The sequence below is a fragment of the Electrophorus electricus genome, chromosome 11 (genome assembly GCF_041902795.1).
Source record: "Electrophorus electricus isolate QZ-2024a chromosome 11, ASM4190279v1, whole genome shotgun sequence".
Lineage (NCBI taxonomy): Eukaryota > Metazoa > Chordata > Actinopteri > Gymnotiformes > Gymnotidae > Electrophorus > Electrophorus electricus.
Window position 1 is genome coordinate 26,360,565 of NC_137507.1, and position 16,290 is coordinate 26,376,854.

Sequence of the window (16,290 nt, forward strand, 5' to 3'; positions counted from 1 at the left end):
CTGACCTGAAATGTATACTGTAATGGTTGCACATGTGCATCAATATACTTTTAGAACAAGATAACACTATTACAGCGTTCATGCAAAACAAACTTTGAATACACAATTGATAGCTAGACATCATAAAAATGTAAATATTGTTTATTGAGAAATGCTAAACTCAACAGTTGCTGCTAAGTTTATTCAGTTTTTACAATCCACGGCCTTTACCAAACATTTGAGTGTAAACTAATAGTTCCGTTTTCACAGAAGAACAAAAACCTCATTCAGCACCAATAAATGAATTTTATCTGGTGGCTCAATAAATGAGTTATTTGCTCTGGTGTGCTTGCATTGCTCTGATTCTTCATCCACCATTATATTCTGCTCTGCGGGATGGGCGTAGCAGGCTATGAGTCTGCAACAGTGGGCTGTCAGTCTAGCATGCTCGCTGGAATATTACGTTCACGCCCAGACGGTTTCAGCTAGGACCAATTTGTTTTTTTTGTTTTTTTGTTTTTTTAGAGGAATTATATCATATTTCTGTTGCATTTTTAAAATAATTACTGAATATGTTCCCTGGTCTTTAAACCCAACTGTAAACTGTCTAGGCTAACTACTGAAAATAAATCAAAGGTAAACATCAAGTGACATCTAGTGCCAGGAATGATAACTGCAAACGTCTACAGTGGCATAAAGTATTCTATCAGTGACAGCACTCCAGAAGAGTTATTATTTTATTGATTATGATTCTTTTTTAATTCCGAAGAGATTTGAAAGCCTGATGCAGACTTTATACATACAATCCCCAAATTGTATTAACGAATTATGGTAGCCTAGTTTAATTACAACACCACGAAGATCAAACGTACGGAAAAGTAATTTCTAATGAAGTGCATCTTCCAGGCCCGTAGGTGGCGCTATAGAATTGTTGCCAGCATCATGAAAACCGGTTGATCAAAAATCTCTACATATCTTATTTTCGAGGTTTCTCAACATCCTCCACCGATGTTATTTGTTCGTTAGCATTTCTTTCTTTCTTTTCTTTGTTTTGAATAACGCAGAAGTGACAGTTGGATAGTTAAAATATACAGCTGTCGCTTCGCCCAGAAGCGCTCGGAAACATCAGAAATGTCTGCAAGCGCTGTTTATGTCTTAGATCTGAAAGGCAAGGTAAGATAACGGGAGTTACCGGGGCCGCTACACCTCCCAGCTAGCCTAGCGTTAGCCGTTTCTGCGTGTATTTTGTCTTGTTGTGCTTTTTCCATGACCAGTAGACTGTTTTTATTAATTTTATCTTACACAGATAAACAAAACAGCAATGGCGAATCTGCCTATATTTAGTTAGCTAACCTAACGCTATCTTAGCTAACGTCGCTGCCCAGTCATCGCAGTTCTGTAGCTAGCTGTGCTATCTTGCTAGCGAAACTGTTGACTACACTCGCTTTAGCAGCTCATTTTCCCCCTCTCTAACCGTGAAATTATTCACTGTACACGAATGAATGATTAACGATGAGCGATTATGTCGCGCCGTTTATAATCTGGGTCTTCTTGGCTTGAAGTGCTTTTTGGTTACGGGCGGCGCAAAAAGTCAGCAGCGTTTCAGATGTAAATAAAGGTTAACTACCTTGTGGAAATGCTTCAAAGTGTTCTGTGGCAGGCAGGTGGTAGAAACTGGGTGATAGCAAATATTTGACTCCCTGAAATATGCATACAGCCTGACCAATAATTCACGTAATGAATTAATTAAAGATGACCTATAAAGGTTGGTAAGATATAATAACAGCAGTGGTTGTATTATTTATAGTAGAATTGCCTAACACAGTGCTCACTCTGTGGACTAGATGTCTTGAAATACATGGCATCAAGAGATGTGCTAGATTAGGGAACACAGAGACATATGTAGTCAAGTCATGGTACTGTAATGTTGTATTGTCCAAGTTTTTTTTTCCATGAGTAGAAAACTGCTGTGGTTTATCAGATACAGACTAAGCCTGAGTGAATCACAGCCTCAGAGTGCGTTTTCTCCGTTGAAAATGGTATTCTTTAAGTTTTCTTTGACCATTGTCTAGAAAACGTTACTCTTTTTAAACAGAACAGATGTAATGTCTCCTGGCCTTGAGCTGTGTTTTGTTTCATTGTTGAATTGCTTGCACTGCCTACTTCTGACGTGAAATGTCATGCTCTTCTGCTTTTTTCTAGTTTGAACCCTCCTTCCCTCAATATTTACTTCCTAATCTCTATATTTTTCTTTCATCTCAGAACCTCCCACAGAAAGCTTTTAAATATTTTGATACTGCTTCAGTTTTTCAGGTTTATTAGACATGGCGTTTAAACTATATTTATATAGCTACTTTAATCAGACTCCACTTTGTGGTTTGCGCTGTCATAGGTCACTGTGGTTTCCTCTGTGTGATTTAAATAAAGCACCATGCTCTCCTAACCCAAAAGGTCCAAGGCCAGGATTGTTGCTCCAGCTCAAACTGTTGTAATTGTAACTGTAATAACTGAGAAAGAAGTATGCACCCCATGATAGCTACTGCTGGTCCTGAAAGCCTTTTTGGTAATTGCATTTATGCTCAGGATTGTTCTCACTATTTGATATAAGGGTTTAATCTTCCTGCAGATGCACAGGCTTTCTTTTTATGCTGTTTACCTTATGCTCTGCATGTGTGTGTGCGCGCATGCGTGCATGTTTGTGTGCGTGTACGTGACAGGTCCTGATCTGCCGCAACTACCGCGGCGATGTGGACATGTCCGAGATCGAGCACTTCATGACCCTGCTGATGGATAAGGAGGAGGAGGGCACGTTGTCGCCCATCCTGGCCCACGGAGCAGTGCGCTTCATGTGGATCAAGCACAACAACCTTTACCGTATCCTTTCTGCTCCGCCCTCCACCACTGCTCTCCCGCCCCTGTATTGCGCTCTTAAACCTCTCTGTGCCATCGGCGCTGGAACGTAAGAGCAGATCTAGGATCAGTTTTCTGCCCTTTTTGCTCCATGCCTCGTATCTTTATGATCTCAGAACTGCACCATGTCCTTAGACTCTAATGTGTTCATAATGTAACTGTACACTACACTATACTTTCTCTTTAGTGGTGAGGAGTGACCAGCAGAAATAGACTCCCTGTTTGTGTTGTCTTGCTGTATTGTTTTCAGATCTTGCTTTAAATCTGTGGTGGAGCATTAAAGACGCTCGCAGAGTGTTTGCGCTTCCATTGTGCACACGGCGGCTGCCATGTCATTCCCTTAACACCCTGGCCACCAGTTGTTGCTACGTCTAAGAAAAATGCTTGCGTCTCTTTGGTTTTCTCCTTCCTGTATAAAATTGTGCAGGTATGTTGCCGCAAAAACAGACACCTTCGTGTGAAAGCAGATTCTGTTAAATATTCATCGCTTCACCAACCTCCAGGCTCGCGAGTCTCCTGGCGGCTCGAGCGCTAGCTAGTTATAAACACGAAGCATTTACCAATGTGGACGTGTCGTCCTCCTTTTTGACAGGTGTTCTCGGAGTACTTTAAGGAGCTGGAGGAGGAGAGCATCAGAGATAACTTTGTCATCATCTATGAACTGCTGGATGAACTCATGGACTTTGGCTACCCACAGACAACAGACAGCAAGATCCTACAGGAGTGAGTATCGGTTTTTCTGTGTCTCTGCGGAGCGTGATCGTTAATTAGCTGGGGTATTAAGCACTGTGTTCTTTAACACGCCCTGCTGATTGCTTAATGACTATTTCCTTTAACCTTTTGCTAAGTCAGCGAGTTTAGTGTGAGTTGACTTGGGTGTAGACAGTTTTGAACCTTGCAGCTATTTTGTGGTCTGTGCGTGCGTGCGTGCGTGTGTGTGTGTGTGTGCGTGCCTGTGTGTGTGTGTGTGTGTGTGTGTGAGTTCAGATATATCACGCAAGAGGGACACAAGTTGGATACGGGTGCTCCACGTCCTCCTGCCACAGTGACCAATGCCGTGTCGTGGAGGTCAGAGGGCATTAAGTACAGGAAGAACGAGGTTTTCCTGGACGTCATCGAGTCCGTCAATCTCCTGGTAAGAGCGATTTAGTCTATTGTTCTGTTTCCACATGCAGTGTAAAAAAAGCCAGAAATCCCTCACAAGAGCCCCCAACAAAAGACAAAAGTTTTGATGGGGAGGTGTTTGCTACTGTGGAACACTCCCTACACTCACAGCTGCCTTCTGCTTTGAACCACAGAGCAGAGGAGTCTGACGGCACTTTCTTGTTATTTTCATTAAATGTGACCGTTCTGTGCTTTCATCCTGGGGTTCCCTCTAGCAGATAAAAATCCAACAGAATGTAATGCACTGTATCAGTGTAGATTCACTCCAGTCATTGGCTTTGTTTCACTTTGGCACTATGTCGTGATGTCAGGGGCCAGATTTGAGGGGAAAGTCCACGTTTCTGTCTACACTCACCTCACCTGAAATTATGTTTCATAAAAACCATTGGGAGTTAGAGATTGTAGCTCATCTGTTGCCATGCACCGTTTGTTCTAGCCATCCTGCACCCCTCTTGCAATGCAGCAGCACCTGAGAAACTCATACCAGCTTATCCCACAGTACCAGTACCATGCCAGTTCAACTCCCACTACCACCAGGCTATACCATATCAACCCATCACCCACTTCCATGGTTCTACCATGCCAATTTATCACACACTAACAGGGCCCTATCATGCCAACCCACCATACACCAACAGGGCTCTACCATTCCAACTCATCACTCAGTACCAGGGCCCTACCATATCAGCTCAACACCCACTAGCACAAACCTGCCATGCCAGTTCAACACTCACTACCAGACTGTACCATGCCAACGCATCACCACCAGCCAAATAACATCTGGTCATGTGGTCAGAAACTGTACAGTGCTGAAGTTGGATACGGGGGTGGGGGGGGTGGCTGATTATCTGTTATCTGAAGATTGTAGCTATAAGCTCAGCATACCTAATAAAGCTGGTCAGTGAGTGAAGGTACAGCATGGCCTTTGTAATCAAAGTGTCTGGTGAGCATAGACATTGCATGTCTGATCATTGTGTGTGTTGTGTTACTCCCGGCCCGAGAGCTCAACGCTGTTCTGTCCACACACTGCCCTCTGCAGGTGAGCGCCAACGGTAACGTCCTGCGCAGTGAGATTGTGGGCTCCATCAAGATGCGCGTGTTCCTGTCAGGCATGCCCGAGCTCCGGCTTGGCCTCAACGACAAGGTCCTGTTTGAGAATACCGGACGTGAGTTTGCCTGGGTGCTCGCCCAGAGCTGTGTGTGTGTGTGTGTGTGTGTGTGTGTGTGTGTGTGTGTGTGTGTGTGTGTGTGTGTGTGTGTGTGTGTGTGTGTGTGTGTGTGTGTGTGGACATGAGTGAGCTGATCTGGAATCAGATATGCTATGATTTTTATTTATACTTAAATTACGTTTAAATTTCATTTTCATTTTTATTTCAATAAACACACATAAAGTTCCACCGTGTTCTGGAAATTGGATTTAAAACCAACCAGACAGACACAGCAACTAGATGCCAGCTCAGCTCAGCACTGCCCTCTGAAGAACCTTGAAAAATAAAGGCTAATAAAGTATGTGGAGATTGTGTGAGCTGTAGAGTGTTTGTGGTCAGTTGCGTGCGAGCCGTTGAGTGTTTGTGGTCGGTAGCGTGCGAGCCGTTGAGTGTTTGTGGTTGGTAGCGTGCGAGCCGTTGAGTGTTTGTGGTCGGTTGCGCGCGAGCCGTTGAGTGTTTGTGGTTGGTTGTGTGCATGCGAGCCGTTGAGTGTTTGTGGTCAGTTGCGTGTGAGCCGTTGAGTGTTTGTAGTCGGTTGAGTGTTTGTGGTCGGTTGCGTGCGAGCCGGTGAGTGTTTGTGGTCGGTTGCGTGCGAGCCGGTGAGTGTTTGTGGTCGGTTGCGTGCGAGCCGGTGAGTGTTTGTGGTCGGTTGCGTGCGAGCCGGTGAGTGTTTGTGGTCGGTTGCGTGCGAGCCGTTGAGTGTTTGTGGTCGGTTGCGTGCGAGCCGTTGAGTGTTTGTGGTCGGTTGCGTGCGAGCCGTTGAGTGTTTGTGGTCGGTTGCGTGCGAGCCGTTGAGTGTTTGTGGTCGGTTGCGTGCGAGCCGTAGAGTGTTTGTGGTCGGTTGCGTGCGAGCCGTTGAATGTTTGTGGTCGGTTGCGTGCGAGCCGTTGAGTGTTTGTGGTCGGTTGCGTGTTACGTTTGTGTGCGAGCTGTAGAGTGTTTGTCGCTCGTCCTCAGGAGGGAAGAGCAAGTCTGTGGAGTTGGAGGATGTGAAGTTCCACCAGTGTGTACGTCTGTCGCGCTTCGAGAATGACCGCACCATCTCCTTCATTCCACCAGACGGAGAGTTTGAGCTCATGTCTTACCGCCTCAACACACACGTGTGTATCGCTGTTTACTAGACACACACACACACACACACACACACACACACACACACACCAACAACAACAATGACAGTGCCACTGTCCTTTATAAGTACATACTTATTATTTGTGTTGTTCTGTGCATACACTTGTGCAGCAATGTTACTCAACACACACACACACACACACACACACACACACACACACACACACACACACACACACACACAGAGTGCTAAAGTTTGCTGTGCTTTGCAGGTAAAGCCACTGATCTGGATCGAGTCTGTGATTGAGAAGCATTCACACAGCAGAATTGAGTACATGATAAAGGTGACGACCTCTGCGCCCCCTTTCAGAAATACCTCGCCGCTTGGCGCTGCAGTCCACGGTCTGATGCTAGTTCGACATTATCCGTGCCTTTATGTCGTGCTGCATAAACAGCCTTTCAAAATGCATTCAGCTTGATTTTAAAATGAAACGGGCATTTCTTGTGGCTGCCCGAGGCGCTCCCCTGGGTTCACTGAGAGGGAAGCGGGTGTCGGGTGTACGCTAATCTCCCCTCTCTTCCGCTCTCAGGCCAAGTCGCAATTCAAACGGCGCTCCACTGCCAACAACGTGGAGATCCACATCCCCGTGCCCACGGACGCAGACTCGCCCAAGTTCAAGACCACCGTGGGCAGCGTCAAGTGGGTGCCCGAGAACAGCGAGATCGTCTGGTCCATCAAGTCTTTCCCAGTGAGTGTGTGCACACACTCTCTCTCCCCTCACATACAATGCCCACAGAGAGGGTTGGGTAATGGAGAGAATCTAGTGTGAACTGTAGAGCCGTTGGTCATATTCAGGTGCAATTCTGAATGAATTGCTTCTCTCACTCTTTGTCTCCGCCCCCACCCCTTCTCTCACTCTTTGTCTCCGCCCCCACCCCTTCTCTCACTCTTTGTCTCCGCCCCCACCCCTTCTCTCTCAGGGGGGTAAGGAGTATCTGATGAGAGCCCATTTTGGCCTGCCCAGTGTAGAAGCAGAAGATAAAGAGGGAAAACCACCAATCAGTGTTAAGTTTGAGATCCCCTACTTTACCACCTCTGGAATACAGGTGCGTGTGCGTGTGTACATGCTTCTGCATGTAGGAATTCTTGTGCATGCAAGTGTGTACATATGCTTCTTTCATTCTGTTATTAATTACTATTCTCATCAAGAACCTTGGCAATGTGGTTGTTAATATGTAATTAAATGTGCAGCTCTTTTCTTTCTAAATAATAATTTCTAAATGAAAATAAATAATCATTCAACCAGCACCTGAAAAATGAGCTGTTCCATCTACCGCCATTAGATGGCAGTGTAAACCAGCTGCTTAAGGGTACACCCTTTGTACTAGGGTGGGCTGATCTGAGTGGGCTTGAATGTCCAAATCTGATGCATTTATATGGCCAGTTCTGAAAATACTAGCATCATCATTTAAAATTGCTTAAGCGGTCACTCGACATGCACAGTCGTACTGAAATCTAATAATAAAAAAAAGGAGTAGCCCGCCCATGTATCAAATAATTTATAGCATAGATATGCCATAATCGTAAGAATGACTGTTTAGTTTACTGTTTACTTTAGTTTAGTGCTGTTTAATTTGTGTGTATGGTGCATTGTGGTGACATGTCTATTGTGTCTGTGGCGTAGACTGTGGCCCAGAGGTCTTGCAGCAGTGTACTGGGGCTTCTGAGAGAGAGAGAGAGAGAGAGAGAGTGCGTGCACGCGTTCGAAAACCTCTTAGCGGTGCAGTGTCCGTACAGGTGCTCAGACTCAAAGCCCTCCCACATCCATGTTCACTGCTTCCAGGTGAAGTCACTGTCTTGCTCAACAAAGCCAGAGGAGCAGGTGTGAGGTCGGCCTCCTGACCAGTGTGACCCTAGAGGCTCTGAGGGGGAGCGCTCACACCTGGGAGGAAGAGCGAGGAGTGGGGAGGGGATGGGCGGGAGACCCGCGAAGGAGTAACGCATGGCACGGTTTCAGCTGAGGTCTTTTGTAATCACCATACAGGCATGTGCGAGTGTGAGCGTGCGAGTGTGTGCGCGCGTAAGTGTGTTTGAGCATGTGTGAGCGCACGTGTGAACACGTGAGGTGAGATGCTGAGTGATAGGTGGTTGTGAGTGTACTGTGATCATACAGCTTTTAGTGGCAGGTTACAGCTACTGACACACACACAAGTGTCTGGATGGACAAATACACACATACATGTATATAAATACATATATGTATATACATACCTGTGTGTGTGTGTGTGTGTGTGTGTGTGTGTGTGTGTGTGTGTGTGTGCGTACATATATATATATATATGTACATATATATATATATATATATGTACGCACACACACACACACACACACACACACACACACACACACACATATATATATATATGTACGCACACACACACACACACACACACACACACATATATATATATATACACACACACACACACACACACACACACACACACACACACATATATATATATATGTACGCACACACACACACACACACACACACACACACATATATATATATATATACACACACACACACACACACACACACACACACACACACCACTCCTCTCTCCACATAGTAAGAGAAGGGCTGGTGGTAGAGAATAGAGGGTAGAAGGACATGGTCATAAGCATAATTTTCTTAAAATCCCTCCGTTTAAATCCTTGCAATAAAAAAAAAAAGTATGATTGTGTGTGTGTGAGTGCGTGTGGGGCTGTAACTGGCTGAACTCTGTTTGCCCTGACTTGCTCCAAACAGTTCTGTAGGATGGGTGCAATGTAACCATCCAGTCTGCCTGCGCTGTTCCAACAATACGATTAGTTCTGATTTGATATGATTTTGAACGCGAGTGAATGAATTGGGGAAGTGCAGGAGATTTCCTCTCTTTTGTGGACGAACTTGTATTAAACATCCCACACGGAACTCAAAGTGGCTAAACCTCTCATTTAACTCGATTTCACCCCTTCCCCCACCCCAACACACCCCAATGAGACGAATTATGAGGGAAAAACTCAGTCATTTGTCAAATCTAATTAAGCAGCTAACTTATGTGAGATTTCCTCTTCCTAATTTTTCCATTTTTCCAATTTTCCATTTATTGCTGTTTTTTCCCTCTAAAGCCTCACAGCTGCTTTTTGCGATGATCAAATTTTCATTTTAACCTTTTTTTTTGTTTGTTTCAACGACCAACAGCACTGGGGCAGTAAGAGCTTGGCCCACCCTCCCTCACACCAGCACCGTAATGGCTCCTGTGGAGGGGTTCTGTGGGCTTGTCCACAGACCACCTTTATTAGGGGGCGGGGTGTTTACTGGCCCCTCCCCCCACGCGGCTCTGAAAGGCCTCGGCTCTGACAGCAGCGCAGGGTCGGCAAGGTCGCCGTGGCAGCTGTCTCCCGGGTGAACTTGCTGACTGTTGTGTTCCCGTGAGAGTGAAATGGGATGGAAAAAAAAAAAAAAACCCCTCAGGGATGCTTTGATAACCCTTCCAACTCTGGTTCTCTCCCTCTCCCTCTCTCTCTCTCTCTCTCTCTCTCTCTCTCTCTCTCTCTTTCGTCCTGGAGGTGTCATCCCCCTGGCCTGCCTCTCGGTCCCACTCTTCTTGGCCTTGAAGTGGCAGGCGATGGCGGGCGTCCCTGTAGTCGCCGCGGGCCCCGCCCGAGGCCTGGCTCACAGGCGGGCGGCTCGGTCTGCCCGAGGGAGACGTGCTGGCGCTGGGGCCTGACCTGTCCGTTTACTGGTGCTCTCGTCTGGCCCACGAATAGACAGACACTCTCACACGCCCACACACACCCACTCATTCGCGTGGTGTCTTGTGGATGGCCGTGGTATGTTTGTTTTTTCGGTTCGCCAGGCTGGCTGTATTTAGTGGCGTTTCTGTGGCTGTGGGAGTCCAGCTTCAGAGCTTGACGGGTGGCATTTTTTCCAAAGCCCATAACGAGGACGCAGGGCATCCTGGCTCTCGAATTCGCCAGGCCGTTTTAAGAAATTGGCATCGGTTCTTTCTCCCAAAAAGCCGAGCCACTGATTGGTCTCGCTGGCCTGCACTGCGGTCGACGACAGTTTCTCACACGCTGAGATGTCACTCATAGCTGCTAATCGCTCTCAAGGCCAAAGACGAGGCCTGCCGTGGAGACCTGTAACTTTCCTGCAGTGACTAAAACATGATTATTAAACGGTGTCTTTTAAAGAGAAAATAGGGGGGGGGCTTTGTTGTCCAGCTTGACAACAGAATCTCTAAGACATGACGGTTCTCCTTGCCTAACGTAAGACAGTTCCGCACCAGTTCCAATATCTCCTTACTACATTAATGGAGTTGCTTCTGTATGTACTGTAGATCTGTTCATGTAAGTGAACAGAAGGCTGAGGTTTTTAATTTTTAGCTTTGGCAAACTCGCTGTATAAAAGCTTGTGTACTTGTTAAGACACTGATGTACAGGCCATGTCGTTTGAATAGGCCTGAACAGAGATTGCTGAGTCAGCATCTATACTGATGTGAGGGACAGTGAGCTGGAGGTTTAAAAACATGGGCTATTGGCAACGTGTGTGTGTGTGTGTGTGTGTGTGTGTGTGTGTGTGTGTGTGTGTGTGTGTGTGTGTGTGTGTGTGTGTGTGCGCACGCACGCACAACTAGACTGCATGTCTGTGACTTTTGGGACGGTGACAGTCTAGCGGTCTGTCTCCTGACTCTGAGCATGCTCTGTAGACCACAATGTCTACTAGCATACACCGCACTAATGAGAGACCTGTGCACAGTAAACACACACACAGACAGACTCGGAGCGAGCCAAAGACATGTTGAGCACTACACACAGGGGATCTGGGTTTGTCTTGTGGGGTGAGTCCTAGCAAGGAGAATGTAGCTGAAGCTCTCGGCTCTGCAGTACCTGATCATCCCCACACTGACCTGCCCCTACCTAACCTCATGAGAGCCAGGCCCGAATCCAGTGGGCCAACGACCTGGCCGGCCCGGCCCAAAAAAAGGCCTCGAAGAGAAAGCTGCACTTAGATATTTCCAGCTTTGTCTCATCGCCTTGCCAGTCCACGACCCAGCCCGACGGGATAGTCCCGAGGGCAGGCGGGGTATGTTTTAAATAGCACGCTGCACCCAAGGGTGGTGCTGCCCCGACCTACTTGGGCGCCCGTGCGCGCGGGGCCGACCCGAACACGCGCCAGCCGCCTCCACAGAGGTGGCCCTGGATTCTCCCCCAACTTTTGATTGGAAACAGTCCTGAGATGGGCTGTTTTTAAACTCCGTCACGTACCGAGAATGCGGAGCTTGTTCTCAGAAGGGCTTTGTTGCTATTTCGTCTGCACAGGAGCTATTTCCAACGCTGGTAGGACTGGGAGGTTTATGCCCGTCTGTAAAGGGCTCGGACTGCCCTACAGATGATGGGGCCTTTTAATGTCCGTGTGCCTGTACTTTGGGAGGATGCTGAAAACATCTCTCAAATGTGCCAGATGCCCTAAAAATGCGCGCCGGGGGGCACCAGCCCCCGGGGGCCGCTCTCTCTCCCTCGGCCCTCCCACGGCTCCACAGTGTGGCTGACACTCGTGTTTTTTCCGGGCGAGATTGTGCAAGCGCAGCGGTGATGCAACGCCAGGCTCTGAGGGCACGGTGTGTGGCTCAATCACTTGCTGTGGAGAAAAAGGTGCCATTTCCTCATTCTCACTTCTTCAAACGCTTCCTCCGTTCGGCTGTTTTCCCAGGCTCCGGTGCCAGCGAGTCTGTAGCACCCCCTCCCTCACTCACACCCTGCTACTGCCTCCATCGGTGTCTGTCAACTCAAAACATTCTGCTTTCTGAAATTTAGCCACTGTAATTTATTAATTGTTTTTCCCAGAAGGCTGCAATGATGCAAGTAATGGCTGTGAAGTCTTTTTTTTTTTCTAAATTACTTTGATTTGCAAGCAGCTGCCACCAGTCTGACAACGGGCTGCGCGACTTCGTCTCCTCTGTGAAGAGGAGTGGACGGATGCCGCGGCGTAACGGTGTAACGTCGCGTCACATAATTGGTTTCCCTACTGTGCTCAACAGGTGCGCTACCTAAAGATCATCGAGAAGAGTGGGTACCAGGCGCTGCCATGGGTGCGCTACATCACCCAGAACGGAGGTAAGCACACAGCCCTCCCTCACATGCCAGACGGGCCAGAGGCCCCCAGGCGTGCAGAGGCAAGCGTGGCCAGATCAGCTGCAAAGACAAACTCTTCCGTCCTCTGCATGCCTACATTATTTCGAATGACGTAGCAGATCGTGTGTAAATCGGCCCACCATGCTGCTGGATTGCACGAGGGTTGCCCCACACACGCATCCTGTCCCCGCACATGCCGGGTTTTCTCACACACAACTTTCTCTGCCTCTATATTTGTCATTGTTTTCAGAGTGTTGCAGGTGTTGGGCAACGATTAAGCAATTTGGTAAAAGTCAAATGAGAGATAGTTGAGATGAAATATTTCTGTGGAAAGAGGATGTTAGAGGGAGCTCTAATTCTGACCTCTTGTCGAGGTGCCATGGCCGGAGTCCTTAGGAAAGTGGAGTAAGACTGCACGTTCTGTACTTTCCCTGCTCCACACTTTTGCATAATGTTCCTCAGGTCAACTTTTTAAGTGACTTATATTATTAATTATTCACATTTGATAAATGATATGTGGATTATCAAAATACATTCTGAACCCTCTAGCAGTGAATTATATATAATAAAGTATATTAACCTTTATTTTTATTAGATTGTATTATAGTCTTTATAATCTTCTGAGACTTCTGGCAGTATAGTTGTAGAGCAGATGCATCCTGTCTCCAAGTCATCTGTGTTCCACACTTCTCATATCCTGCATTTAAGCCACTATCATCAGGTTATCTCGCGTCTCCAAACCCAGTCTTATTTTGCATTGTGTTCTTGGATGGCCGGGGCGGAAAGCTCAGCTGTCGCAATTAACTTTTTAAACCACTCCCCACCCTAACAACCCCCCCCCAAATTTCCTGCTCTTGGGAACAGTTTAATTAACCCTAGCTCATTTCCTTGTTTCTTTGCAGACTATCAGCTCCGGACTCAGTAGAACTTCAGCCGTCTCCTGTGGTGCGACCTGGCCTTGGTGTGGGCCTGGATCGCTCACATTTTTCTCTTTCTCTCTCCCTCTGTCTTTTTTTTTGCTCACTCACGCTCACTCACTCTTTCTCTTGCTCTTCCTATCTCTCTCTCTCTCTCTCTCTCTCTCTCTCTCTCTCTCTCTCTCTCTCTGTGCTGTTCTCTGGATCTGGACTAGTGATTTCTCTGCAGTGTTTGGAGGTGGAGGGGTTGCACATTCAGGTGCCAAATTCATAGTCAACTAGTTATTTTTAATCCTCTTTGTCCAACAAGGGACTTTTAAAGTATGTGCTCACTAGATTTATGCGTTCGCTAACTAAATGGCTGAAATCGCAGAAGGAAACGCAGCTGATTTCCACACATCTCATCTCCATTCCCCTCCGATGTGATGGTCATGCATTGTGTGCGTGTGAGTCCTGAACTGCTTCCAGAAGTCCCTCAAACCTCAAACTCTGCAGCATCTCACGCCTGCTCCGGCACAGCCTGTCTTTCCAAGAGCTGTCAGTTCCTCTGTGTGCGTGCGTGAGACAGTCAGCAGTTACCGCGTGCGTCTCCGTTCACCGCTAGAGAGGCCGTCCTCAGCGCAAACTTGTCTGAGACGCGGCGAGGTTCTAGCCAGTCCCCTGTGCTGTTGCTGACAAACAGTACAAACAAGACGCGGCACTCTCCTTACCAGCCTAAAGAGTGGTTAGGGCTCGTCAAAGTGGTTTGCATATTTCGTTTACATGTGTACGTGTACAGTGCTTTTGTACACATCTGTATATGTTTGTATCCACCTGCTTGGCACTACTCAGTGTGAACCTGGATTGTCTTGTCTACACATTTCAACTCTTCGTGTTATCTCGAGGATGCCGTCGAATCCAAAGGACCAGTACTTCCTGTAAAAGTCAATGTAATGTTACTCCACTAAGCCTTAGGAGTTGTAAGATTCATCATGGTTTCTCCAGTTACAGCTAATGTGCTTGCCAGCTGTTTGCACACCGACAGAAAATAAAACCAACCCACAAACAGGTCAATCTTCAAATAGCCTCTTTTTTTCTGATTGTATATTTGCATACGTCTGTGGTGGTTTTACTGTGTTTATTAGGTATTTTAAAAATTTTCTTTCAAGTATTTGTTTTGTTTTCAGTATTACTTGAAGGAGCAATGGCCTGAGGGTTTTGGTGTATGTTCTCATGTGCTGTGTTTCTGGCTAAGCTCGAAGATGCCATCAAATGTTCGACGGGAGCCTGTTCCCATCAGATGGAAAGTGCCATCGAAGCGCCGTTTCCCACACACTCCCTTACAGGCTACTGGCACGACTTGTATGTATGTATGTATGTATGTATGTATGTATGTATGTATGTATGTATATGTCTCCATGGTGTCACGCACAACTGCGCTGAGAATTCGAGTTGCCCCCAGCATCCCTGATCCATGAGGGGAAAAACGGTTTAACAGCTACTGAGACCGCGCATGCCCTCTGTGCTCAGCGGTGAAACTGAAATGGGACGCATAAACGCATTTGCCTGAACTTCTCATGTCTCTCTGTAACTGGTGTCTGTAGACTTAAAGCAAAATAAAGATCCTGTTTTCACAATACACGCGACTCCCTTGTCCTAATACATGCCTCACAGGTGCTCTTATTCGGATAATGTTACAGTGATGAATGTAAAACACACCTTCGCTCTCAGGCGGTGAAGTGGATGTTCTGTGCATTTTTCACGCTGTCTGCAAGTGACCACATCTGTTTTTGTTCCTGGTGTGTTTACAGGCTCAAATTGCACATAAAAAAATTTGCAGACTGTCGGAACTACTTTCATGTTTAAGGATCTTTTAATTTGACACAGTTGTGTCTGAGTCCAGGAACGTCTGGCTTTATCCGAACACTTGATCAGTGATGTCATTTCCTGTGGCCTCTCTCAGAGGTGCAGTGTGTAAAACGGCAAGGGAAGTTTAAGAGAATGTCTTGGGTGACACGCACGCTACAAACTCTTAGGTGCTGCAGTCCAGCTGCTGTGGAGTGGCAATTGTTCACGCGTGGCTGGGCCTGTGTCTACCATGAGGTCATCAAGGCACATTTAGGGACCTTTCAAGGCCACTGGACAAGAGCAGCTTGAGACTTTATTTTCAGGTGTCTGTATTTTGTTTGACCCCTGGGTTTGTAATGTGCAGAAAGTACAACTGCAGAAGACTTGTTAAATCAAACCAGGTTATAATACAAAAAGGGTTTAGTCTTTTTAGACTGATTTCAGATTATCCTCTGACCAATTACATCTCTCCTACTACGCCCACGCTTTCACGCCCATTCTAGATCTTCTGTGACTGACAGGACTTAATTTGTCTTGTTAGAGTGGCATTCATTGTCATGAGGGAGCCAGTTTTGCTCTAGATAATAACTGAACTACATTTCTACTATGCAAATTAAATTTTATTGTTTCGCCTTGTGTGAAAATGTACCATAAGGGAAACCTGTTTTCCACAAACCTTTTGGCTGAAAGCCTGAGGTAAGGTCAGGTGAGGTCAGGTCAATATACTGCCAGCATACAAACACACACATACATTATGTTCATAGATGGAACCTGTATACATTGCAAAATACAAGCAATGTAAACATATCTAAACTTGTATCTAGAAAACTAATATCTTTAGGAGCCTGAAAGATTCTGAGACTGGTTAATACTGTGTTAAAAGAGTGAACAGGTTCTGACCGGTTTTTGACATCCTGTACAATGGTGTAGGCCTAACTATGGCATCAGGAACCAATGGCCTGTCTGTGTTTATCTTGTAGTCACACCAAACTAATCAGAGGCCGGTAGTGACTAACATTTAATCTGC

At 46.5% G+C, this 16,290-nt stretch overlaps 1 protein-coding gene across 1 annotated transcript; it reads left to right on the forward strand.

The window, feature by feature from the left end:
• The first annotated feature begins 923 nt into the window (after window positions 1–923).
• On the forward strand, window positions 924–15,054 carry ap1m1 (adaptor related protein complex 1 subunit mu 1). Its single transcript, XM_027018895.3, has 12 exons — window positions 924–1,152; window positions 2,697–2,853; window positions 3,249–3,316; window positions 3,482–3,612; window positions 3,877–4,024; window positions 5,093–5,219; window positions 6,219–6,361; window positions 6,605–6,676; window positions 6,923–7,081; window positions 7,314–7,439; window positions 12,426–12,501; window positions 13,422–15,054. The coding sequence occupies exons 1-12, from the start codon at window positions 1,111–1,113 to the stop codon at window positions 13,442–13,444; spliced, it is 1,272 nt and encodes a 423-aa protein (XP_026874696.1). The 5' UTR covers window positions 924–1,110; the 3' UTR covers window positions 13,445–15,054.
• The last annotated feature ends 1,236 nt before the right edge of the window (window positions 15,055–16,290 follow it).

What these genes read in the sequence shown, in the direction of transcription:
- ap1m1 (XM_027018895.3), top strand. Translation starts at nt 1,111, where the DNA reads ATGTCTGCAAGCGCTGTTTATGTCTTAGATCTGAAAGGCAAG. An exon ending in GGTCCATCAAGTCTTTCCCA is followed by an intron (nt 7,082 to 7,313) that starts GTGAGTGTGTGC and finishes CTTCTCTCTCAG; the next exon opens with GGGGGTAAGGAGTATCTGAT. An exon ending in TTACCACCTCTGGAATACAG is followed by an intron (nt 7,440 to 12,425) that starts GTGCGTGTGCGT and finishes TGTGCTCAACAG; the next exon opens with GTGCGCTACCTAAAGATCAT.